The following is a 27,686-nucleotide window of genomic DNA, read 5'->3' as shown; positions in this document are numbered from 1 at the left end:
CCATGAATGGTGAGATCATGACCTGAGCTGAAATCAGATGCTTAACTGACTGAGCCACCCAGGTGCCCCTCTGTGTATCTTCTTTTAAATGCTATTTGCTCACCCAAGATACTGTAAGAGCAGGGTTATGACAGCATGACACAGGGTAGATGCTCAACACATATATATTGAATTAATGAAAGTATCTTCTTTATTTTCCAGCTAACACAAATTTAGTGTGTCTCTTCCATAAACTTAATGACATGAACTATTTTATGTATAATTGTGTTAATTAATTAATGGTTCTAATCCTTAAGTATTTCAAATTTATTAGGCAGACAACTACTCTGGCCAACCAAAGATAAAATATAGGAAAGAGGGGCACCTGGGTGGCTCATTTGGTTAAGCATCCTACTTCAGCTCAGATCATGATCTCATGGTTCATGGGTATGAGCCCTGCTGTCAGCTCAGAACTCACTTTGGATCCTCTGTCTCCCATTCTCTCTGCCCTTCCCCCTCTCAGACACACACACACACACACACACACACTCTCTCTCTCTCTCTCTCTCTCTCTCAAAATAAATGAATAAGCATTTAAGTATACACACACACACACACACACATATGAAAGAGGTTTGCTAAAAAAAGTGATTTGCTAAAACCTTAGATTTGTCCCTCTTTGGAGGTTGTGGTACATTTTTTCAGATGACTAATCTTTGGCGTTAGGAAGCCATTGATAATTAGTGATAAATTACTGACAAATTCTTGGTAGTTACCAAACAATTGGGTTAACTGGAGGCAGGCAAAGATGAAGTAAAAGGCCTGGAGAAAAAGTGAATTCTCAGATCCCACTAGGAAATGTGAAATGCACCTTGTAAGCTAAAAGAAAATTAGGAAGCAGGAAAGGACATGTGTATCAGTTAGTGTAAAACTGTAATCGGTAGCATGTAGACTAATTCTGTGGTCTGCATGGACGTTTACCTCCTTTGTATGAGGAAGCAGTGATGACATGAAGCCAGCCAGCATGGTCTTGATGAGAAAAGTCACATCATAGGAACTTCATCTCCTTTTTGACAGGACTTACAGCTGGGCATATTAGAAAAAAGTTTTCAGAGACATAGAGTGGCCTTTCACAGGACATTTCATGGTAACCTTGTGGAAGACAGAGAAATGCAGGCATGCAACAACACGAATGGGAGAATATATCGCTGCTTGAACACACATCCCTAAACAGTTGTGATTAATAAGTGTACTTCAATGCATACATACACACACACACACACACACACACACACACACACACACACACACACATTTAGTGATGTGCCTCAAGGGTCTGTATTTATTTCTGTCTTGCCATCATTTTTATCTTTTACTTGTGTGAATGAACAGAAAATAGTTGTGAAATGTGAATAAAATAAACCTGAGTTGGACAGTAGATATGATGGATGAGAGAAATAGGTCTTTATTAGAGTATATTCAAAAGTGCAGCATCCTGCAGTCATGGGTTTGCACATCTGTCTCTTCAGGAGAATTGAGATAGACCGTGTCTTAATCTCCTTGTGCCCCTAGTATTTCATAATGTCTAGCACACAGTGGTGCTTAAAAACTACTTGAATCTTGAAAGCCTGAAGGATACGTCAAATTTACCGAGGTTTTTGGACAGCATTGGACGCAGTAGTAAAATGCAGCTGTCAAAACAGTTAATGTGAACTTAGATATCATTAATAGAAAAATAGTATCTGAAAGTAGGAAAGTGGTCCTCCTGTGTTACTCTGTGTTGGATGCTATTCCTTTGAAAAATGACCAAGGAGTGGCAATTCAAAAAGGACATGAGGGCTGTTTTCAGGTAAGTTAGACTATAATGTGGAAAAAGGAAAGGAGATTTGTTCTTTTTGTTATACAGAATTAGACCTGGGCCGGTGGGTAAAATTAAAGGGAACATATTTAGATCAACATCTGGAGTATGCCATTCTAGAAAATAAAAAATGGTTTTCTATCAGTGGAGATGGGTATCACAGGCTACGTGAAAACTGGCAGAGATGCTATGCGTAAGCTTCTTAACACAATTTAGGAGGTTTAATTACATAATCTTTAAGGGCACATTAAAATCCAAGATTCTAATATTCACTGATTTTATCTGTGAGTCTTCAAATTGTTACAAAATTAAAGGCATGTGGTCCCATGCATACAGTGGATGCTTGTAGATGCTTACAGTATGTTTAAGTTGGGGCGCCTGGGTGGCTCAGTCGGTTAAGCATCCAACTCTTGGTTTTGCCTCAGGTCATGATCTCACAGTTTTGTGAGTTCAAGCCCCACAGTGGGAGCTTGCTTGGGATTCTCTCTCTCTCCCTCTCTCTCTCTCTGTCACCTCCCCACTCACGCTGTCTCTGTCTCTCTAAAAATAAATAAATAAAATTAAAAAATAAGCATGTTAAAATGTAGGGAAGTACACAAAAATCTTGTTCATTAAGAAAAGCTATGAATATATATAAGCCAGGTAGGTTTGGAAAGGTATTCCATTATTCATGTTCAGAATAGTAGAGAATGTTTTAGTTCTCTCAACACTATTTATATTAGCTCTGAAAAGAAATTTATGAAGTAAGATATATTGTAAAATCCTGGATCTAAAATAAACAAAAACCCTTTAAACCTCCAGATTTAAAACATTATTAAATAAATACACTGCAAAAGAAAAATGCACAACTTGAAACAATATCTGCAGGTTATAAACATTTAAAAAATGGGAAAAGGTAGCAACAAATCAGAGGACCATCTGTTTAAACATGATATGTATATATGTATATGTACATATACATCATGATATGTATACATGATATGTATATATGTATATGTACATATGTATCATGATGTATATGTACATATACATATATGTACATCATGTACATCATGATGTGTATACATATACATATATACATATACACACACCAGCAAAACAAACATGAGTTACAGCTAAAATGTAAAAATAAAAGATGGTGATGAAGAGAGGGAAATATGTCATAGGGTTAACTTACCCTATGAAATTTCAAAATATATCTGAATATAAAACACAATAGTCAAAAACATATGAACAGAAGAAAAATTCCAGAAATTGATGAAAAATATATGCAGAATGTAATATAGAAAGAAAAAAAAAACCAGAACAATAATAAATGATGTGGTAACAAATGCCTAACAGTATTTATGACATCACACATTTCAGTAAATTCTGGATGACGCAATCATTTACTGAATCAATTCATTTATTAATCATAAAAAGAAAAGAATGAAATGGTTTTTCCACCCCAGTGAGGAGCTGGGGATAAAACTGGGGCTGTTGAAGAAATGGATTTTACTACAAAAAATAATAGTTTGAAGTACAGAATTAAGCTATATGATGTCAAACATCACTAATAACTAGATAAATTACAGTAAGTTACAAATACAGTTATAATAAATTGCAAATTACAATATGATGTTTTTCACCCAATGTAGCATGAGATCAGGGAAGGCTGTAGTTAAAAGGTGCTTGTAGATACTGCTGGTGAGAGTTTCTGTTGCTAAAGAGATACCTACCCACACACATTTGGTTTCTACATGCCATTTTCTAATAGAAGAAACCAGAGTTCCCTGGAAAATGGCTGAACCTAAGGCTGGGGCAGGGAAAATACAAATGAACCTAGAATACCTCATGGTGCCAGAGGGTAGGGGAGTGAGTGAGTAAGGGAAAGTAAGAGAGTCAGTATGAAAGAAAACAAGGGAGGAACTAGTCTGTGCACAGAAGAACATGTCAGAAGGCCACTGAAACCAACCTGAAAGAACTCCTAACGGCTAACTCCAGACAAGTTTGAGCCTGAAATAAATATTATAATATTATTAGATTATAAGCTAAATGATAAAATAAGCATTCATGAGTCCACACTGATATAAATAGAATTGTATAAATGAATACATGGGAGAGAAGGGATAACTCTTCCTTATAAAATAATTCCACTTCCAGCAATCTAACTTAGGGGGAAATGTAGAAGATGTAGTTGAAAACTTAAATGTTCAAAGATGCTTTATGTGTTAATATAATAATGATTAAATTTCTAAAATAGTGGTTTCTCTTTTGATGAATTAGTTTAGTGTCATAATCACATTTTTAGAAATGTTTCTCAAGAAATATTCATGATATAATAATAAGCAGGATATCAAGAAGTGCCTCTGTATTTACAATGCGTACTCCAGTTTGCTTACTGTGTGTGTGTGTGTGTGTGTGTGTGTGTGTGTGTGTAAACATAGGATATGTTCCAAATGTTTATGTCTGATTGAAATAAAATAGAAATTATACATAATCCTATTTGTTGTTCTTTGCAAATTTTCTAATTTATTATTTTTCTAATAAAATTTAAAACTACATATAAATTGGGGGTACATATAATTAGTGGATATGTGTCTCAAATATCTGTATGTGAAATAATTTTGAGGGTAGTGTAGGTAAATGCATGACTTTAGGTTGTTTGCTTTATATTAGTTCAAAAAACCACCATTAATTTCTCTATTGCATTGCTTTATGTGACAAAAGCCAGGGTAGAAACTAAAAATGCTTTTTTCCTACCTTAACAGGAAGACTATAATGGCAACAAGAAGTATTTTATTAATATATTATTATTATTATATAATAAAGCAATATTATTATTACATAATTGATTGGGCTAATCAATCACAGTCCAACTATGCAGTACATTCATAAGTATTTTAAGTAAACTTGAGCACAGATTTATCTGTAAGACATCTATTTATACATGTTAAGCATCTTTTTTTATGTAGCACTATCCTCTGCAAAACATGCACTGTATTTGCAATTGTGTAACATGTTAAATGTAAACAAAATCTTTAACTTTGAAATTATTTGATGATACTGTATTAAATCATTATCAGACTAAAGTATATATTTTATTTTACACATTTAAAGTATCTTATTTCCTAAAATGTTTATAACATAAAAAAGTATGGATGAAATAAATATGGATAATAAGTTAAAGATAAAATAATTTAGAGGGCACTATGTTGTAATTTGACTCTAACCTTTCACAGAGCCAATCAAGTTGTGAGTTCTACATTGAGGGCAACTTCTATCTGGTGTTAGATTATACCCAAAGAATACTTCACATTCAAATGAAAGTGATTCATCTAGTCTTACCAAATATTTATCTGCCAAATATTTTTACTTCTGAAAATGTAATTTTGATCACACAGATATAATTTTCTGATAAAATACAAGATATGGATTATATATATATATATATATATATATATATATATATACACATATATAGTTTCAAATAATTTAGCACTCTGTTCTTATCAATGAGATGTTTCAGGGAACATCAAAATACATGTGGCAGAATTCAGTATCCCGCATTTTATTTCTAGTAAAAAAAAGTATTATGCCTAGGGGCATCTGGGTGGCTCAGTCGGTTAAGCATCCAACTTGGACTCAGGTCACGATCTCATGGTTTGTGAGTTCGGACCCCACATCAGGCTCTGTGCTGACAGCCCAGAGCCTGGAGCCTACCTCAGATTCTGTGTCTCCCTCTCTCTACCCCTTCCCCTGATCATGTTCTCTGTCTCTCTCAAAAATAAAAAAATATTAAAAAAATAAAAAAAAATTAACAAAAATATTATGCCTTGAAACCCATCAATGGACAGAAAAAGTCACTAAAATGGATTATACTTCTCACCTCATTTTCTGGAGCACAGTATTGTGTCTGGCTTACAGTTGATAGTCAATAAATGTTCAATTAAAGAAAATGGAAGTATACTACATCTTTATGACATAAGTTATGACATGCTTTCATTTTGATTCATGTAAAAGTTATGGAACTGACATGAATCTAACTGATATTAGATCCATTAACTAATAAAACTGATATTATTTAAAAAATAAAATCCCCATATATAGTTAAAACAAGTAGGTATGAACATAAAGAACATTGGCATAAACTTTCCCTTGTGTGAATCTTCTACTGAGGATGAAGACCATCGACAGTAAGAAAACTTTAGAAAGCCACAGTTTACAAACATAATTTAGAAATGGTTCTACTGTTAATCAAGTGATGAAAGATTGATGTTTCATATAATTAAACTCCTGATGAAAATGTGAGTAATGAAAAATCAGGAAAACAAATTGGGAAAAACATAAATTTAATTTTATAAGTATCCATATTTTCTAATGACTCATTTTCTTGAAAAGGAAATGTGGATTTCAGAGGAAGACAGCAGGGCAATACTGTTTATCCTCTCCAGATACTTAAGATACCAAAAGGGCTGGGGCAACCTGGCCCTTTTGTCAAAATTAATCAAATTAACAAAAAAATTTTTGATATAAAAGCCGTGTATAGGGACACAACCATAATTAAATTTTTGATTATCATATTTGCTAGTCAAAGTTGTAATAAGTCATACTTTTGAAAGTATCTATGTATGTGCTGTGTGTATACAGAGATATATACACCTAGACGTGTATGCATGTGTAAGCATGTGTGTATACATGTATCCATGAAAACCTAGACTTAAGGCAAAAAGTATTTTTTCATACTGCATTCTTTTCAGGAACCATTATGAGATACTGTGTCCTGATGTCCCTAGAAGTTTCTCGGAGTTTTAAGAGCAGATGCTTGTTTTGCTTCCTAATAAAAATTTGGAGGAATGTGTCAAAATAGATTAAACTATGTCAGAGTCTTTAAAAGAAAACACTGTTCTTTCAAGGAGGTTTTTATGTAGCAAAAGAAAACAAGTGAGCATTGCTAGCAGTTCTGAAAACACAACTGAGATGCAATTTGATAAATAGCCTTCTATCATCTAAGCCAGAGCAGTGGAAAAGCACGCTATCAGCACTTTCATCAAAGGCTCTATTGACTCTTCTTTTTCTATCTCATTTTATCATGACTTTCTCATTTTGTTTACTCAGTCAGTGATTGGGAAAAAATGACTCCTTACCCCTTGGACGAGTTACGATGGAGTCCACCAGAGAAGGGTCCTCTTCTCCATCTTGGCTGCCATCGCCACCGCCTTCACTGCCACCATCTCTTTCAATCAGTTTATCCACCATGGCAATAATGCAGTTCAGGCTCTTCCCCACATTGGCCCACACCCTATCCTGAAAAGAGCATGAGCATCACTACACAAGTTTATTGCAAATACAAGGTGAGGCAAAATCTGACGAATCCACATTAGAGAAGCATGGGAGGAGCAATCATTAGAATGCAGATGGAGGGATTAGTTCTAATACTCTCATTAATTTGGCCAGACTATGAATATACAAGAAATCTGTTTTCCCTTAATAAAGCAACACTTAAGTGCCATAGATTTTTATTTACTTCATTATTTTTTCTCTGTCATAAAGCAATGATGAATTACTATACAATATTAATCCATAACTGAGCACAACCTATGATATTTTAAACTGTACATACCTATATTCTTTATCAACACTTAGGAAGAAAGGAAAAACACAACAATATTGTTAAATAATAATCATTTGTCTTCAAAATTCTTGTTTTTCCTCTTTATTGTGGTAATATACATAACATTGTTTACCATTTAACCATTTTTAAGTATACAGTTCACTGGCATTAAGCACATTCACATTATTATACAACCGTCACTGTTTTCCATCTCTAGAATTTTTCATCTTCCCAACTGAAACTTTGTACCCTTTAAAAGTGAACTCCCCACCCTTCTCCCCCCAGCCGTTGGCAACCATCACTGTACTTTCTGTCTGTATGAATTTGAAAGCTCTAGATAATAGAAATTCTTAAAGTGTGGTGTTCACATCACCTCTACCAGAATGACCTAGAGAATTAAAATGCATATCCTTCGCGCCCACCAAGTTGATCAGAACTACTGGAAAGAAGGCACCCTAAACTGAAATTTTGACAAGCTCCTCAGGTGCTTGTAACCACACTAGGTCTGAGAACTTCTACATGCTACAGCCATGTAATACGTTACTTTGGTTGATTTTTTCTTGGAAACAGCCCCAAACACTAGGGGACCTCCTTGTCACCAATCTTACCAATTCTGATTAGCATCTGCTTTGGTTTAGGGCAATTCATGACACTGAATTCTGTGATTTATAAAAATTGTTATTTCTTTCTTTTTCTCTTTTAAAATTATATTTAAAGTTTACTTATTTATTTTGAGAGAGAGAGAGAGAGAGAGAAAACACATAAGCAGGGGAGGGGCAGAGAGAGAAAGGGAAAGAGAATCTCAAGCAGGCTCTGGACTATCAAGCACAGAGCTCAATATGGGGCTTGAAATCACATACCATGAGATCATGATCTGAGCTGAGGTCAAGAGTGGGAAGCTTAACCAACTGTGCCACCCAGGAGCTCCAAAAGTTATTTCTTAATAAACATTTTAAACATAGTTGTCATCATGGTAGGCTCTCATTTGTAGCTTCCTTTCTTGCTCCTTTCGCCACATCATTTAGATGGAGTCACTGACTCCACATCTGTGATGGTTAATTTAATGTCAACTTGATTGAATCACAAGATGTCCAGATAATTAGCTAAACATTATTTATGGGTGTGAATATATAATTATAGTACTTTTTTGTTAGTTTTTCTAGTTAATTTTGCTGGTTTATAAACAGATAAACTAATTTGGGGTAAGATAAATCTAGGAAAAAAGAACTATAGTTGAGTTTAGATTATTCGATGGTTATCTTGTAAAGACTAAGTTGAATAACATAATAAACAAATATGGGGGTTTACAGGTATGCATACTACAGGTGGTGGGGAAAAGTAGAACATTCAAAGTTAAAAAGGTAAGTTTGAGGTCCACCTGTAAGTGACATGCTACCTAGGGAAAACTGCCTCATTTCTGGGGAACCACAGTTGGTTCATCTACAGTTTAGAATAATAATTCTTGCCCTGCCTACCTCACCATGGTGCAGTGGGAGCCAAATAATACAGTCTCTATGAAAGTGCTTGGAAAATTATTATAATTTGGAAAAATGACATCCTATTTTGCTGGCTTTCCTAAATGAATCAAGCTTGCTTTTCATCATTTTGTAATCCTGAGTGTGAGATATGCTATTAATCATAAATAATCAGAATAAAATCTCTGCTCAGGGCATATTTATTCTACCGAAAATTAAAAGCACTTTCCCTCTAAGGGAAACTAAGACACCAACCACATCTATAAAATGCTTTATCCCTGCTTATTGTCTGAGAAAAGGAGATGGTGTAATCCCTGAGTTATGACCCAGGAGATCTAAAGAAGCTCACCTTTTCCGGGATGAAATGTAGGGAAACCTAAGCAAGCTGAGGTCCTGACATCACTTATTTGGGATTTGGTGAGAAGCTTACATTCCAGACTGCAAAAACAAACCTAATGGAACTCTTTCTGAATATGTCTTAATCACTGCCAAGGGCTGCATCTTTAAAGGTATTAAATTGAAAAATGAAACAACTCTTTGGCTAACACTGGGAATAAACTCTGTTATTAAGGGGAAAAAAGGGAAAGGATTATTCTTAATTATCCAGATTAGCTTTGCACATGAGATAAATTTCAACTCTCTTTCTGTTGTCAATGTTGAGAAGAACTTTATATTTTGATCAAAAATCAAAATAAGATTGCATGCTATCTTTCTTATATAAAGTAATATAAGGAGTTAACCAACTTCTTTTGATTACATCTCCAAGAGCCTGAATATAAGAATATATAAAAGGATAATTTTACATACTAAAACTATATGTTCTTCCTTTATACTCACCTTGGGTTATAGGATTATATTCACCGAAAAGGTAATATTTATAGCCAGTAGAGAGATCTTTATTGGCATGAGGTGCAGAGTGAAGCATGTTCACTGAAGGAGACCAACAACCATATAGTAAAAGGTTAGGTGGTAAACAGTAGAACAACATTGAAGTCATGAAATACTTAGAGGACACTCAAGCTGGGAGTGAGAAATTGAGCAGTTTCTTATGCAAGACCAATACACGACTCATACATAGTCAAATTTTTTTTTTTATTGAAGACACACTCAGCAGCAGCCCCTAAGTAGATTCATCCTGGTCTTTATCTTTTGGAGAGGAGATCCTGCCCAGCTGGTAGGGAGAGAATGCTGAGCTTTGACAGTCACTTCTTTTTCCTTTATGGCATCTACAAAGTAGATTAAAGTTATGGATTTACACTGCTGTCTCTAATACTAGTCCAAGAGTTGTTTGAGGGTTGTGTCTTCACTGTATTGCATAGGGCATGGAGGAAAGGCAGAGAGAGAGAGAAAAGGAGCAAAGAAGAGAGGAGAAGAGAGATGACTCCAACCCAGAGGCAGATTGAGGCTGTTATTTATTTTCATCTGGTATAATGAAATGAGCTAATTTACCTTCCAAACTACCACATTAGATCAACATTATGGACTTCGTCTTTAGAGATGAGGAGACTTTAGGAAAGAGATGTTGGGTAACATGCAACATTAAAATGGTATATAACTAAATTAGAAATTCTATTTGATTTCAAAGACTTGATTCTTCCCCTATGATTTCCCACAGAACTGTGGTATACAGTAGGAATTCTTTGTGAGATTACGAAAACTCTGTGGACAAGCTAGATATAGGAAGGTCAAGAGAGGGAACCACAGGAAGGACCAGGCAGACGTGTCTGTCATTTTACATGAGTAAGACTAGGCATCACTTATCTAAGACCTGAAAATGAGTCCAAAGGCAAATCACTAAGAGATGATGCTGAAAAGGACAGGCTGGTCACATGTGTCTTTAAATTGAAATAAGGAGGAATATACAATCAAAGATGGAACAATCACTTGGTTAAAGGATCAATGAGCTTAGGTCAATGGACATAAGTGGCTAACATGAATAGAAGACAGTGTCAACATCAAACCACTCATGTGACCGGGATATAAAACAAAGAATGGGGTATAGGGAGAAAATATAATTCAATTCCTAGGAGATAATTATTAATTATTCTCAGAAAAATCACTATTCTGAAATTAGAATGCTAAAAATGGGGATGCAATATTCTTGAAGGGAAACCTTGAATATCTGATTCCCACCCCCCCACCCCAAAGAAAAACACTTTCCATAGTATCTCTGTGAAAACATTCACACGAAGGAAAATAATCAGCAAAAATGCATTCTTATTCTGATAATTTGCACGAGGACAGTCCATGTAGGAGCTTCACTTTGCTTAGATTGCTGGTGTGGCTGGGGCCTACCTACTCCACTTTCTTCCCTGCTAAAATCACTTTCTTCCCTACTAAAATTTTTTTTCAGACTGCTTCCATGAAGTGGAAAGGATGGTTAGTGAAGGGAAGACAATGGAAGCATAGAAATGTGGCTATAGTACGTGGTGCTTCTATACCTCCCCTTTTCAGGAGACAGATACTACTCTAGATCCTACTTTAACTCCTCAGCTACTTGGGGGGCTTCAAACCAAAACCAAAACCAAAACCAAAACCAGAACCAGAACAAGAACCAAAACCAGAACCAGAACCAGAACCAGAACCAAAACCAAACCAAAAGCAAAACAACAACCTATCAGAAAAACAGATTGCTGGGGTGCCTGGCTGGCTCAGATGGAAGAGCATGTGACTCCACCTTGGAGTTGTGAGTTCAAGCTGCATGTTGGGCATAGAGCCTACGTAAATAAACACATGAATAAACCTAGAAAGAGCAAAACAAAACAAAACAAAACATAAATACAGATTGCTGGGCCTTCCCCCACCCCCAGAAATAGCAGTCATTATTCTGCCACATCTCCTGTTGAATGAAGTAAGTAATGGAAAATTGGTGGGTTACAGTCTAACCTTTATTAAATGGAGGCTAACTGGTGTCCTTGACCTTAATGGAGTCTTAAGACAATTGAACTTCGTCAAAGTGAGTGGCTATAAACTATTTCTCAGCAATGAGGGCACAAAGTCAGGAGAACTAGTAGCAGTATTTAATCCATTCCGAGTCAGGTGCTGATTTTGGTCCTTATTTATTTCTGGTTTAGGACCTAAGTTAACATGGAGGCCAAGCCCAGTGGCAAGAGGTGCACAAATTTAATGGATGTACTAGTGAGTAGTTAGTGAGACTTTGCACCTGGCAAAGTGAGCAAAATGGTGTTTGTTCAGCATGTCACACATTTATGAGCTTGGTGGCATCCAAAGAATTCTTGACCCCTTTGGATCAGCAGTTCACTTAAAAATATAAAAATAGAGGGCACCCGTGTGGCTCAGTTGGTTAAGCATCCAACTCTTGATTTCAGCTCAGGTAATGATCTCATGGTTCTGAGTTTGAGCCCCATGTCAGGCTCTTGTGCTGACAGTGTGAGGCCTGCTTGGCATTCTTTCTCTCTCCCTCTCTCTGCCGTTCCCCCATTTATGTGCACATACATGCTCTCTCTCTGTCTCAAAAATAAATAAATAAACTTTATTTTTTTTTTAATTTTTTTTTAACGTTTATCTATTTTTGAGACAGAGAGAGACAGAGCATGAACAGGGGAGGGTCAGAGAGAGGGAGACACAGAATCTGAAACAGGCTCCAGGCTCAGAGCTGTCAGCACAGAGCCCAACGCGGGGCTCAAACTCACAGAGTGCAAGATCATGACCTGAGCCGAAGTCGGCCGCTTAACCAACTGAGCCACCCAGGTGGCCCTAAATAAATAAACTTTAAAAAATATATTTAAAAAATCAGCAATGCTTAGCAGCTGATCAGTTTTTCTAGGACCTATTTTTGATCAGCAAGAATGTGAAGACTAACCCAGAACTGAAATGGGGTCCAAAGTAGCTTTGTTGTATCTATATTTCTACACATAATTTCTCACTTGTCATTACCAATTTTTGAGTACTTTGATTAGAACCAGCCAATGAATTAATAAGGCCAATCACATCTTCACAGATAAACTTCAGTGTATCCTTGAGTCAACTGAGAGTAATTTGTACTCAACTGGCCTCTTTCCTCAACACTGCAAACCTTCGCTCTTTCAAGAGCTTGATAGCTCTTCTCTCTGAATCCTAACTTTAAGAATGTTGGGTAAAAAAGGAGTTGCACTTAAAATACTCTATGGCACAAACTGGTACACGTATGGCCCACAGTAGGTAGTACACACACACACACACACACATACACACACACACACCTGCACAAATACACATATAAACATACACATCATATCCTGTAAGAATAGCCAGACATGTGATATCCATAAGAATTGAGATAACCCAACCTTTGCTTCCTATTGATTCTCCTACTCAGCTTAACCTAATTACTCATGTAAAAATCCCTGACCTTTGTTTCCAGATCATCACACTACTGACTTCACCCTGACATTCAGTCCATAGTCATATAAGTGAGATTCTGATAGTCAGCTACTATTTCTGTAGTATTGACCTCCCCATATTGTCCTGGTCTGGCTCTTGGCCAGACCCATCCTATCAGCTATCATACAGCCAGGTCTACACATGAGTGTACATTCACCCTCATCAATCACCATGCTCATATCATCAGTCCTCTGATCAAAAGCAGGCTTTGTACTGCAGCAAGTATTCATTCTTCAGCCTGGAGGCACTTCTGCAGTTGTGTCGACCTACATATCTCTTCTTCTTTCTCGTTAATCTTCAAAACGAAAACTTCCCCAGGTCAGTCTCCTTGCTGTCCTAGAAACATGCTGTTAATTAGCTCAACATATATTTTCTGGGCATCTGCTACAAGCTTGCTCAGTGCTGAACATCAAAGATATGAAGGAAACCTTGGAGGAACTAATATTTCTATCCTGACACATACTGCTTTTTATGCTTGGAATGCTTTCTCTCATCTTCCATCAATCCAGATTCTCACCTTTTCAAGTATCATCATCTCCAAGAATGGTTCATTCTATTCTATCTCTGCTTAACATTTTTTTTTCTTTCTAGCAAACTCTATGAGGGGAATGACTATTATTTATTAATCCTTTTATTCTCCGGTGCTAGGAGTCATCAGGTAATAGATAAATAAAAGAATGAATAAATGAGTGAATGAAGAAGGAATGAAAGAAGGAAGGGATTTTTTTTTCATCTTCTCCAACCTTCATATAACTTCTCTCTGAATATTTTTAACATGTTTAATGTGTATCACACAACCACCTCCATTCTGGGAAAGATTCCATGTCTTTCAATATCTCTTCTTAGTTTATGAGTGCTGGCCATTCACTTGAATTACATGATATGGCTTTTGAGGCCAGGAGCCATATTTTCTACTTAATTTACTTTCCCCCAAGAACTGATAGCATTATTGTACACTTAATTAACATCTGTTGATTGACTAAACAACCTGTGACTTACAAGTAAAGGGATACAACTATAGTAAGTATTATGATATACATCTCCAAATTAAAGTTAGAACCAAGCTCATACTCTGATTGGCTGTGTTCCCCACAATAAAGGTCACATCATGCTAATGCTTTCAATGTGGTGAAAACATTAAATAAAGCATTTGTTTAATAACAAAAAACCCACTGATTAAGTAAAGCTCTTAATTTTAAATTGGTAATTGGATGTTATCTGCACACCATTAGCTACACAACTGGTTGAATTATATGACATTATCAGTTGGTGTGTTGCATATAATCAATTTCGAGGATTGATTTTGTTTAACAGAATGTTCCCTGATATATCAAGTTAGTAGTCTGCCTAAAAATACCTCATTTCTTTAACTATTCATTAAATTATGGATATTCAAAAATTTGTACATAGAAAATAATGCCTCACTATTTACATTAGAACACAGTAAAGTTTGGGCTGCCTGTGAGGCTCAGTTGATTAAGCATCTGACTCTTGATTTGGGCTCAGATCATGATCTCAAGGTCATGAGATCGAGCACCATATGGGACTGGGCATGAAGCCTGCTTGGGATTCTCTCTCTCCCTCTTCCTCTACCCCCCTCCCCATCTCTCTCTCAGGAAAAAAAAATTACTAAAGTTTAAGAGTGATTGATTTGAATGTAATCACAAATCTCTAAAGTATGTGTATACAAATTTGCATATTCATTATATACAGGAAAAATAAAAATATCTGATGTTGAATCAGGCATTTTAAGAGTCAATAAAGTATCTAAGGGAGATAATGGTATCCAGTATAAAAAAAAACACAGGAAAATTGCCATTACATTAATAAAAATAAAATATCTCTGTTAAAAATACTGGCTTGAGTGGGAGGATGAACTGCTGATTCAGCAAATCCATTTATTCATTTATTTCTACATTAACTCTGAAAAATACATTGAACGAGTATGTATAAAACACTGTATTAGGTGCTATAAAACAGGGAGCTGAAGGTGAACGTATTAACTTCATGTGGGAAAATCTAGAAATTGTCAGGATTTCATGAATATGCATGCACATAAAGATCTCTTTTGGGGTTTCTTTTCTTTAATAGAACATTTGTGCATTTTAATGGACAGTCATGAACTTTGCTTAATCACCTTTTGTGGACTTTCATATTGGATAAGTATTCAAAGCACATTTCTCCTGGGTGAAATGGACTGGAGAAGTTCAGGAATGTTTCCCATCCATCAAGAAAACAGATGATAGAACACATTTCAGCTGCCACATAGGTAACAACTAGCCCAGTTCTCCCTGTCTTTGCCTGCCCTTTCTGATTGTGTGAGTGGATACTTCCAATGCCCCCTTCTCATTATAAGATTAACAAAAGCAGACAACCCTATTATGTGTGATTTAGGGATGAAAAAGAAAAAGCTGGGACAAGGGGAAAATAGTCACTGCCAATTCATATTTGCTGAGTAACATCTAAAATTATTTCTGTATAACTAGGACCTTTGTAATTGGTGCATGAATAATCAAATAAAATTAAAATTGCCACCACAGGGTTTCCGGAAGTTTCTGAAAGCCTTAATTCATCATGTTCTTATGTTCTTCATCATGTTCTTTGGTCATCTCTGATGTCATGTATCTAATTTGAATTTTACTGCTTTATATGTTTGGAGATATTGGAAGCTGACTTGTACAGTCACCTCTTGAGTTGATTACGACACTGGGAAATATACACTAAGGAGAGAAGGATACAGCTGGCTACTTTTGATTACAAGAGAGACACAGAATCCCCAGATGAATTCATGAATTCTAGTAGGGAAAAGGTACCTGACACAGTGCAAAGTTATGTTAAAGTTGAATATTCCATATTCCAAAATAAGAAGGTAAACAAGAATAATTTGAGGGCAAATTTCAAAGTCATTAATATATTCTACAAATAAGTAATGAGCACCTTTTCTGTGCAGATGGTCTGCTAACTGTGGGGTACAACAGTGAACATGAAGCTGACTTTGCCCCCTAGGAGCTTATAAAGACCATGAATACATGAAGAAATATATATATATATATATATATATATATATATATATATATATATACACATAAATATATATGTATATTTATAGACACACAAATGATTATAATTCAGTGTTCATGAGGCTGTGTGATCACGAGATGCAAGAATAATGCTTTATTACACAAAATGTTTTGGAGTTGAATGCATATTTTATATCTATCTACCTATAACATAAAATTTTGAAATAAACGGCCATACTTTAGTGGGGATTTTATTCATTCAGGTAACTAAGCTATAAGGTACTGCTTTAGGAAAGTTAAATTAGTGGTCGAGTTGTCTATAAGAATTAATTACCTCTGAAGAATGAGATTTATTTCCTTCTTATCAAGATCAGGTTAGTGGTTTCACATAAAATAATTCTAGCCAGCCAGAGAACTGAACAGAGTATCTTTTGAATTATTAATTTGCATAGGTACCTCTGCATTATGCACAGCCTGAACTATTTTTCCTAGAGATAAGGTCTACGTTGGAGACAGAAGATGGCAAGTGAAGTTGAGAATACAGATCACTGCAGATTTCTTGTGGGGGTATTTGGCTGGATAAGTGTGTTTTGTCCTCAATAGTAATATTTTGCAACTATGTATGCTTACAGTTACTAATTATGGCAATATAAATAGCTCTATCAATACTCTTGTCAGGCTTAAGCATTCATATTTGATCCAGACATCATTTGAGAAAGTTGTAGTACAGAATAGACTGTGAGATGGTGGTAAAGAACATACCAGAAAGTGGTTTATGTAAATCTCATTCCAAAATGCAATCTTTGGGAATACTGAGCTACAGAGAAACCACAATTTTTTTTCAGGTTATATATGGAATTTATTAACACTATGTCCAACATAAATATTACTGTAAATTTATGCTACTGCTTCTATAATCTATAACATTATTGAAAATGTATTATAGATAAGTGTGGATCATCTGTGCTCATGTGACATAAACATATCTTACCATAGAAGGCATAACAAATGTTTCCCTAGTTTAAGCATGGACTGAAAATTTAAAATTTGATTTACATTTACAACATGAAGAAGGGAATTAACTGGGTAATTTGGATGCTGAAAAGTTGCCTGATATAGAAATTTAGTTCAATTAAAAAACGGGTTTGGGATATGGCTAAGTAATAAGAATAGTTTTCTTACTTCTGCTCTTTGCTGGAATGAAACAGAATATAAATGATCAGAAGTTTATTTTGTTTTTAACAATTTTTGAATGAGGGTAGATAGATTTAGCCCTGAACCCATCAGTGTAGTAATGCTGAAGTTAAATCACAGTGTTCTAGAGAATAGTATAATTACTGGAAGCCACAAAAACTGGGTCAACTTAATACTTTAGTTGGATGACATGCTTTCATATTTTGGACAAACTAATCTTGGAATCCCAGCTGCTAGAAGCATCTGTTGTAGAGATAAAGAGAAAGAAAAGCAATATGTCATTTTTACCAGCTAAAAAAATGAAGAATGTCATATTAGTCTATTTCTTTGCACAGATTGCTATAAAATCCCAACATTCCTTTGGGTTTAATTGTTTACTAATTTTTCAGGAAAATAAATCTTTAAAGCACTCAATCATTAAATAAGTACAATTCAGCAAATAACAGACACTTTTTTTGGTCCATGATCATTTTAGTTTCAATCTCTTCCATATTGACTAGATAATTATTATCCAGATTCATATGTCATTAATTTTGTCAACAAAACAGGTTGAAAAGAGAACTGCTGACTTAGAATTAATATTCTCTCTTCTAACCTCAAAAAGAAAGGTTTTTACATGTATCAACAGAGTAGAATTCAAGAGTAATTTACTAGTATATATTTAGTTTCCAATATTTATTTTAAGATGCTAAATGCAGCTGTTCAAGTTAATTGTTAAAACTACAGTCATTATAAGACATTAAATAAAATGCTTTTTAAAAAATGGAGGTACTGTAATCTTATGTGCAAACCTAAACCAACCTAAGTGACCAGAGAGAATACCTTCATATACCACAGAACCTTAACTAAATTAATATAAAACACTGAATTATTTCAGGAAGTTTATTAGATTTGTGATTAGTGCTGAAACTTTTCTAACAATTAACTAAGAAAAATGGTACACAAAGTTTTGATTCTAATTCATTTAATAGCACAATGTCTAAAGGCATTTTCAATTAGCTACATTTGTTTGGATTTACTCATCTTTTCAATTTTTATCTTATCGTATCGTATCGTATTGTATCTTTATTTATTTCTTTTGAGAAAATGAGAACATGCTTGAGAGCAAGCAGGGGAGGGGCAGAGAGAGAGGAGAAAGAGAATCCCAAACAGTCTCTGCTCTGTCAGCACAGAGCCTGATGCAAGGCTTGATTTCACCAACCATGATATCATAAGCTGAGCTGAAATCAAGGGTCTGATGCTTAACTGACAGAGCCACCCAGGCACCCCTCATCTTTTCAAATTTATATAAAGCTTTGAAAAGAATGTTAAATGGCTATGACTTTGGTAATTATTTTTTAAATAAGGGATTTCTATCTTTTAACAAAGGTATCTTCTCAATAGGAAGTAATTGCTATGGAAAAGCAATCAGAATGTTATATAACAACCAAACTTGGTTACACTTGCAAATAGTGGCAAATTACATTAGGAGGAGAGAGAAGCAACTTTTCTGAGTGGGAAAGATTTTCCTTATAATTGTGGTAAATTTAGACAAAGTATTCGTATACTTTCTAGCAACAGTGTGTTCTGGAGGAAATTCAGAAATTATATGAAAGGAGATAGGGAGATACAGATATTTATTATTATCCTACCCTTTTGTCTGTGAAGGAAACCAAAACACCCAAGAAACTGAGAAGACACGTCCACATCAACTGGAAGAAAAAAAATCAGTAAGACTTTTTCCTAGTGTCAACAGACTAAAGCATTCTAAAAAGAATAATAAAGGATAAGCCAACAACCATATGGACGTCCAATGCAACCCTGAATGGCCCATCGCAAGGATTGGAATTCTTCCTAATTTTTCTAAGTGTTGCTAGTAAGCACCTCTACCCATTGTCTTTGGGGTGCCAATTTGAAACTTTTACCCATTTCCTCATCCTATCCTCTTCCTCCCCTTCTCTTTGTACAAGATTCTACTTTAAGGATAAAATAAAGCACCCATGTTAATATCCAAACAATATAAAGAACTCCTACAACTCAACAGAAAAAAAAAATTAAAAAGTGGCCAGAGGAACTGAATAAACATCTTTCCAAAGAAGACGCACAAATAGCCAACAGGTATGTGACAAGGTGCTCAATATCACTAATCATCAGGGAACCACAATGACATATCACCTCATACTTGTTAGAATGGTTATCATCAAAAAGATAAGAGATAACAAATGCTGGTGTGGGTGTGTAGGAAAGAGAACCCTGGGTGGTGTGGTGGGAATGTAAATTGGTGCAGCCACTGAAAAACAATATGGAGGTTCCTCAAAAAACTAAAACTAGAACAACCATATGATCCAGCAATTCCATTTCTGAGGATGTATATACCCGAAGGAAATGAAATCACGATCTCAAAGAGGTACCGGTACCTGCACATTCACTGAAGCATTATTTACAATAACCAAGATATGGAAACAACCTAAGTGTCCACTGGCAGATGAATGGACAAAGAAAATGTGGTAAATATACGAAATATCATTCAGCCACAAAAAGAGGGAAATCCTGCCATTTGCAACAACATGGATGGACCCTGAAGGCATTAAACTCAGTGACATAAGTCAGATGGAGAAAGGCAAATACTGTGTGATCTCTTTTATATGTGGAATCTAAAAACAAACAAACAACAAACTCACAGAAACAGACAACAGGTTGGTGGTTGCCAGAGGTGAGGGTTCGGGGTGGTAGGGCAAATAGGTAAAAGGGGTCAAAAGGTACAAAAACTTCCAGTTATAAGATAATAAGTCATGGGGATGTAATGCACAGCATGGTGACTATAGTTAACAACACAGTATTGTACATTTTAAGTTGTAAGAGAGTAGATCTCAAAAGTTCTCATCAACAAAAAAAATCTTATATATTAACTAATTTAGTATGGTAATTATTTCTCAACTCATTATCTCAACTCAACTAATACAATATTATATGTTGGTTATATCTCAATATAGCTAGAAAAATATTTTAAGCAAACAAAAAAGAAGCCATCCAGCCTCATCTACCCTCAAAAAAGTGAAACTGATCCTTATATTCTCCTCATAGTCTCAGCAGAAGAGCCCATTTCTGCCCAGGACTGCCTTCCACCTGTATGCTAGAATTGAGTCTCTTCTTTATGGAGAAAAAACCTCACTCTACCATTCATCACCTCTCTGCTTCTCAAATGGCTTTTGGAATATAAACATGCTCAATTTTCACCATCTTTATAACAAAACAAGTAAACTACTAATAATAATCACACACACCTACAATATAGAAGGTCTCAAAAATTAAAGAAAAGGAAATAAGGAGGGAGGGATGGAGAGGGACACTTTTGAGCAGCAGGAGAATGGCAAGGTGTGGAGGAGAATTTGCATAACAAAGCAAGGTGAAAATTATAAAAACAGAAGATACCCAACTTCAAAATTTTTACTTGACATAATATAAAAATGGTACCTATTTGTCATAAGGTTGACATCATATGTTTAATTCAATAAAATACAAGTTCTTTTCTATATTTACTCAAACTCTTTAAGATTTACAACACACATTTTATGATAGATCCAGTTTCCCCATTTACTTTAAGAGATAGTATTAATCTCCATAATAAGATTATATAATTTATGCATCTTAAAAAAGAAAACATATAGCAACAATACTAAAGTAATACAATGCATTTCCAGGCCTTCCCACATAATGGGGCATTATTGCACAGGTAAATCATTTATCTCATGACCACCCAAGGAGCTAAACAGAACAGGTACAGTTATTTTCACTTTACAGTTGAGAAAATTGAACTTCAGAGAGGTTAAGAGGTACATACGCCTTGGAGCTGTGAATAAATTGAAGAAGAAGGTGAAGGCAAAAAGGAGAAATATTAGATTTGCTCTTCTGAAAACTTCTCAGTGGGAGAAGCGCAATCTTAATCAGCAGCAACAAATACTTATTCAGCATTTACTTCTAGCAACCCAGCTCTCTTTCCTGTGATAGAAGTTTTATCAAAAGATAGAACAGCCATCACTTTCACAGCCCTTCAGACAGCAATTTTTTTTGAGAGACCTGGGCCTTTCAAATAATTTACTCCCCAAACGCTCTTAAATTCTAGGATGGCAGGAAAAGTAATCATTAACTGTTTAACATCTAACATGGCTAGCATATTATTTTCTTGGTTAAACTTATGATACAGTAAACAGCTTTCTTCTGTGTGTGTGATATGCACATACTTTGTTCTTGGATAATTAATATGTATTAATTCAGGAACAACACTGCTCCCCTTTAGCCAGCACCTTCATGTTTCTCTTATTCTGTCCAACTAGAGTTTCTATTATCATGTTAGCTTTTTTTTTTTTTTTTTTTTGCCTGTACTAGCTATTTTTTCAGATGCTTTTATGTGGCCATCCTTTTGCCAATTTCAGAGCACCTGGACAACATATTTTTTTAAATAATATAATCACGAACAAGAAGGATTTAAGAGATCTCTATGCCTACTGCTATGTAAACGCAAATGTCTTTTGAAGTTCGTCCAGAACTAAAACACCAGATTGCAGTAAGAAAATATTTGCAAGAAGTAGTGGATTATAAGTGATTTTTTACTCTTTTTCTAAAAAACACAATTTTAATAGTTCATATTACCTTGCCAATAAATACAGAAAAGTATTATAGGTCATGTAATTGTGGCATCTTTGCTTTAATGACATCTTGGTTATATATATATATACATAACTATATATATATATATATATATATATAGTTATATATATATTTATGTATATATATGTATATTTATGTATATATATATGGTTATATATATATTTATGTATACATATGTATATTTATGTATATATATATTTATGTATTATGTAACTATAAATTTTTATGCCAAATAAATGTGATCAGGAATAAAACTTCCATTTATAATTTTTCCCCAAGGAAAAATGCTGCCTATTTATCCACAATCTGTATTAGGACTGCTTTCCAACTTGTTTTGATGAAGAGGAGAGATTTCTGATCTTTCTTGCTTGACTTCTCAGGACTAAACATCAGGAGGCAAGCGATGTGCAAGAGACTTACCCACTCTTCCTCATCATAGTCTGAATGATGTGGTATGGAGTCCTGCCTTCTCATCGGTGGGGGTGGGTCCTGGAGACAGCTCTCCTCTGTGCTGTTCTTAGGAGAGGGTGGTTTCTTAAGGACACCTCCTGGCCTGGCAGTGTAGAGGGCTAAAAGAGCACTTCTAACCAACTGATCCTTGAAGGCATGTACAAAAAGCTCTGTCTGGAAAGAAATTGACAAGGATTAGAAACACCATGGTAGGCATCTCAGCATAGAGCTATGAAAAGGTCAACCGCAGATTTGTTGGCACATAAGTGGTGTGCATGGTGGAAAAAGTACAGGCGACAGAGAGAGAAAATGATTCATACCAATCAATGAAAATAGTTGAGTTTTGGGATGATGCCAAGGTCTTGAGTCCTCCTGTTCTAAAAGTTAATGCTGAGGTTCTGTGGGTACTATAAACACCAGCTGTCTCCTCAGCCCCCTCTCTTTTAATTCTAAATTCTATCTTTGAAGATGAATTTCACTAGAGGTAATCATTTGAACACTGTCTACCTGCTGCACCTTTCAAGTAATTCCAAATGCACCTTAAAGGAAAATGTGATCAGACTATGTATATTCTATAGTTTAAACAGAGTGAAAGTCTAAAGAAAGGAATATGTATCTTTAAAAACAGAGGCAGGAAACCTTTTTTTTTTCTTTTTAGCATCCTGAGTAGATTTCAATAGTAGAGATGGTACAGGCAGTTTTCCCATGAAAATATTTGACTTTTATTCCTTATCATCACCCCCTAAACTGTCTCCTCCACCAAATGGTTTCACTAATGCTCAATGTTAATGAGGCTGCTGTGAAACTTGCTACGGTAGATTTTACAAGCTGGTGGTAAATACCTAGTAAGTACTATAGAAATGACAGCTTCCCAACAATAAAGAATTTTACAACAGTACTTTGCAATTTCCTGATGAAATGGTTAATAGCTTCACCCTGTACTACACTGGATGATGTAGTAATTGATCTTCTGTATTATACTACACTTAACATGCATGTGGTCTAACAATCTATTCGTTCAGAATAGAGTAGTAACTCAAACATTGACTCATATTGCTAACACAATCACATATTGCAATCTGTTGAGAAGAAGCCCTTTAAATCATAGCATTATTTTGAATAATAGTTGATATCATCACCATTTCATGAGACACTTGGATGTAATGCTGACTTCACCATCACTGTAACTCAAGGTAATCATTTACTGGCGTATTCTCAATATGCATTCAACAGTGCCATGTCTAACAAATGGTTACTAAATTATCCCTTAAAAACCCCTGTTGTGTCAGCAATTAAAGAAAACCAGTTAAACCCCATGCAAAACAATTGCCTAATAAGACTGTGTTAATAAGACTACATATGCTAACAGGACTACATAGTTAAGTCTTTGCAATAGATCATGAAATTCTACAGTTGCATAAGACCTTAAAGTCAGACCTCTCATTAACCAGGAAAAGAAACTAAAAAGGAAGAGTGGTGTCCTGTCCTAGAACAGACTGCTTACCAGTAACACAAAGGGAACAGAGCTGTAGTTTTCTAACAAATTCAGTAGCTTTTCCCCATACTCCACCCCACCTATCAACCCACCATCACCTGCATACTTCTGTCCTTCTCCCCTTTCTTCCTTAACCCCAAGCTCCTCGAGGGCTTTGGACATCTACTTGCTCCTATAATTAATCACGTCTACAATTGTCAGTGTAACTATCTTCACTGTTAAACTTTACTGATATTTTTAAATGCTCTTTTAATCTATTAGTTGTATTGAAAGCACTTTGAAGGTAAGTAGACAAGAAATATTTAAAAAAGGATATACAAGAATAAAATATTGAAAAATATTTTGGTAATAATTTAGGAAAACAAAATTAAAAGGGAGCTTATAGTGAAAAGGCATAAAAAGAAGCATTAATTGATGTTCACAATGAAGTGTTAAAATGAAAATGAACAATACAAAAAAAAATACTGATGAAAAATGTAGCTAGACAGTACTCACAAGGCAATATAGTTATAACAAAATAGGGAAATGTTATTTACATAATTTTCATAGAGCCTGGATAGATCCATCAATGTGAATTTAAATATTTAAAAATGCAAATTTACTTCCATTCAGCTTAACTAAACTATTTCTCTATTGATACATTCAATAAATTCTTTTGACTTATTTTTAGAGCAAAACAGCTTGCCTTCTTTGAATTCCTGCTACTACAGCTCCAGTCTCCATAACATCACCTAATTACTATGTAGCTGAATATATATTCACACCCAATGAAATCTAAAGTTCTTATAATTGCCATCATTTTCTTCCCATTGCATGCATGCACAGAGATTCCACTTCATTTATTCAAATCTCATTTGAGTTGATTTATCACCAAAGACATGAAAGATAGTATAGTAGATTCGTGCAATTTTACAACCCAGAATTTTCTTGGGGGGGGGGGGTAGCTGAATGAACACACAAAATCTTATAGAAACACGTTGTGTCTATATTGGAAAATTCATCTGACTGGAAACTCTATGAATAGCCATGATCTTTTGCAGAGAATTGCACTTTGATAGAAAATAGCCAAAATTCCATTACTATATCCATAAGACCTGGAAATTTTCTTGACTAGCACTACTTAGTAAATGTAGACCAATGCAGATCCCGATGTTTTACACTCAAAATAAATTAGCTTGAAGGGATTAACGTAATCACTCAATTCCAATACATCTGTATGCTGCTGTTCTTGAGACAGAGATGACACTAAGGAAGTTCAAAGTCATGGGAAGGATGTGGAGTTGCCTATTGACTCAAAGTACTGAAAACCTTTTTCCTTTTCTGACTCTGCTCATACTGCATTAAATGAAAGGAAAAAGGCTGTCTACATGTTATCATAAGGGTAGGCAAATCAATTTATTTAAAACAGTTTAATAATATAGCAAAAAAAGCATAAACTCTGTACCTAAGGTGGATCATTTCATTTGTTTGATATTAAAAAAGAGAAAGAAATGGTATCTTAAAAATGAAATGTTTTCTTGCCTTCCTGACATTTTTCCAATTCATGTTCTCATGCAAATGTTCTTCAAAGTAACACACAGAATTATCTACAAGTATAAAACCAGTAAAATTACTTCTTCTGGGGATGAATTTCCTAGGTTCCTAAATATTAAGGGCAGAGGAATAGTTAGGAATATGTTTATTTAAAACTACCCTTTTTAACTAGAGATCTCAACAAATTAAGCAAAGTCTCATACTATTTAAAAGCTTTTTTTCGATGAAAAAATTCAAAGCGATGCCTAACCCCACCTGCAAGACAGAAGTAGCCAATGACACAAACAGGTGATTATTATTTTAGTAGTCATGTATATGACAAAAAAGAATCCTGTTTATTTTTTTTCCCCGACCTTACCATTCCCTATTATTTTGCACCCAACTAGCCTCTCTTACTTTCATCACCTGCATGGTCCCTATCTAATATCGCTTGGTTTCTTTTTTATTATTTAGATATGCTTGGGGCGCCTGTGTGGCTCAGTCAGTTAAGCATCTGAGTTCGGCTCAGGTCATAATCTCGCGTCTGTGAGTTCAAGCCCTGCGTCAGACAGCTCAGAGCCTGGAGCCTGTTTCAGATTCTGTGTCTCCCTCTTTCTCTCTCCTCCCCCGCTCATGCTCTGTCTCTCTCTTCTCAAAAATAAATAAACGTTAAAAAAATTAGATATGCTCAACATATATTAGTTTCATGTGTACAGTATAAGAATTCAATTTTTGAATATATTGCAACACTATCACCACAATAAGTCTGTTTATTTTTAAAATTTTGATATACTTTAATTATTGCATAGGGCAATAGTGCTATACTCTGGAATTAGTACATAAATATGTATGTTTTCTACATTCCCTAAAGAAAAGAACACTGAACCTTCAGGAGAGTTACTTGGCATCTGGGCAGATCATACAAATTATGCACTTGACCTTGGCTAAATCACATAACAACTTTTCTCCAGTTTGCACAAAATTACAATGCTCACCTATGAAACCTCATAGCAGTTCACTGTAAACTGTGAACTCTTCTATTTATGCTCCCCTTTCTTGAATGATCTTTTCAGTTTCCTTTGTTGTCTCATCATCCCAGACTCACTCAAAATATGGTAAACAAATCCTAAGGGACCTTAAACCACTTTCTTGAAAGCATTTTTTTCCCCATTAGATATATAACACATTTCCCCATAGCTTCAACTACCCTCTTTATGCCACAGTCTCTAAAATCCATCTCTATCCACCTCTTGAACCAGTACTGTCACCTGTTTCCATCTGAAAGTCTTTCAAGGTGAGAAGTCACAGCCTGATCTCAAGTGTTTTCAATAAATGTGTTCTTCCCAGCTTTTCAAACTGTGTGGTGTCATCATTATGCAGCAACTCAGCGCCCAAATGTCTGGATCATCTTCAGCAATATTCATCTTCTAGATTAGTCATTAATCTCTACAAGTTATGCTTTTTCAGTAATTTCAAAGATTATGTCCACAGCTAGTCCTTTCTACAGTTAAGATCCTTTCTACATTCCATGTGGATACTTTCCATAGTCTCCTTACTGATTGATTTGTTTTTCCTAAGCTAATGCTTTGTTTTATGGGATGTTCTTCAAGGTCACTAATATTAAAATGTAGACATCTGAGTCCCAGCCCAGAAGCTGAGTCAGAATTTGTATTTTTAGCAAGCTCCCCCAAGAGGAATGCTGACATTTTGTAATGCCCAATAATGTCCAATAATTCAAATCCACTGTCTAGCTCAGCTTCTCTATTCTATGAGGATCATCTTCACAAAGCATGTCTCCAGTCCTTCCTCACTCAACGACCTTCCAACTTACAAAAGAGAATTTCTCTTGGGTGAATAACCAGGAGTGAAATGGCTAGATCATATACATATATAAACAAATGTATATATAAACATATATATAAACACACATTTATATTTATTATATATATTTATATAAACATTATGAGACACTGCTGAACTGTTTTTCAAAGTGTGCAAGTAATTATGTAAGTAATATATGAATGTTCCAGTCATTTCATATCCTCCCCAACTCCTCATATGCTTAACCTTTTTGATTTCA

The 27,686-nt window shown here is 35.1% G+C and overlaps 1 protein-coding gene across 10 annotated transcripts in view; it reads right to left on the bottom strand.

Annotated features, from left to right (window-relative positions):
- The window catches only part of INPP4B (inositol polyphosphate-4-phosphatase type II B), a 753,803-nt gene that overhangs the window by 96,848 nt on the left and 629,269 nt on the right, over positions 1-27,686 (bottom strand). For all 10 annotated transcript variants that reach the window (XM_042983845.1, XM_007091777.3, XM_042983843.1 and 7 more), the window contains 2 exons: positions 22,570-22,773; positions 6,964-7,123 (listed from right to left, as the gene is read on the bottom strand). In XM_042983845.1, the coding sequence (XP_042839779.1) occupies positions 6,964-7,123; positions 22,570-22,773 (364 nt within the window). The remainder of the gene's footprint in view (positions 1-6,963; positions 7,124-22,569; positions 22,774-27,686) is intronic.

Source organism: Panthera tigris, chromosome B1 (assembly GCF_018350195.1).
Source record: "Panthera tigris isolate Pti1 chromosome B1, P.tigris_Pti1_mat1.1, whole genome shotgun sequence".
Classification (NCBI taxonomy): Eukaryota; Metazoa; Chordata; class Mammalia; order Carnivora; family Felidae; genus Panthera; species Panthera tigris.
This window is presented reverse-complemented; position numbering and strand designations above follow the sequence as displayed.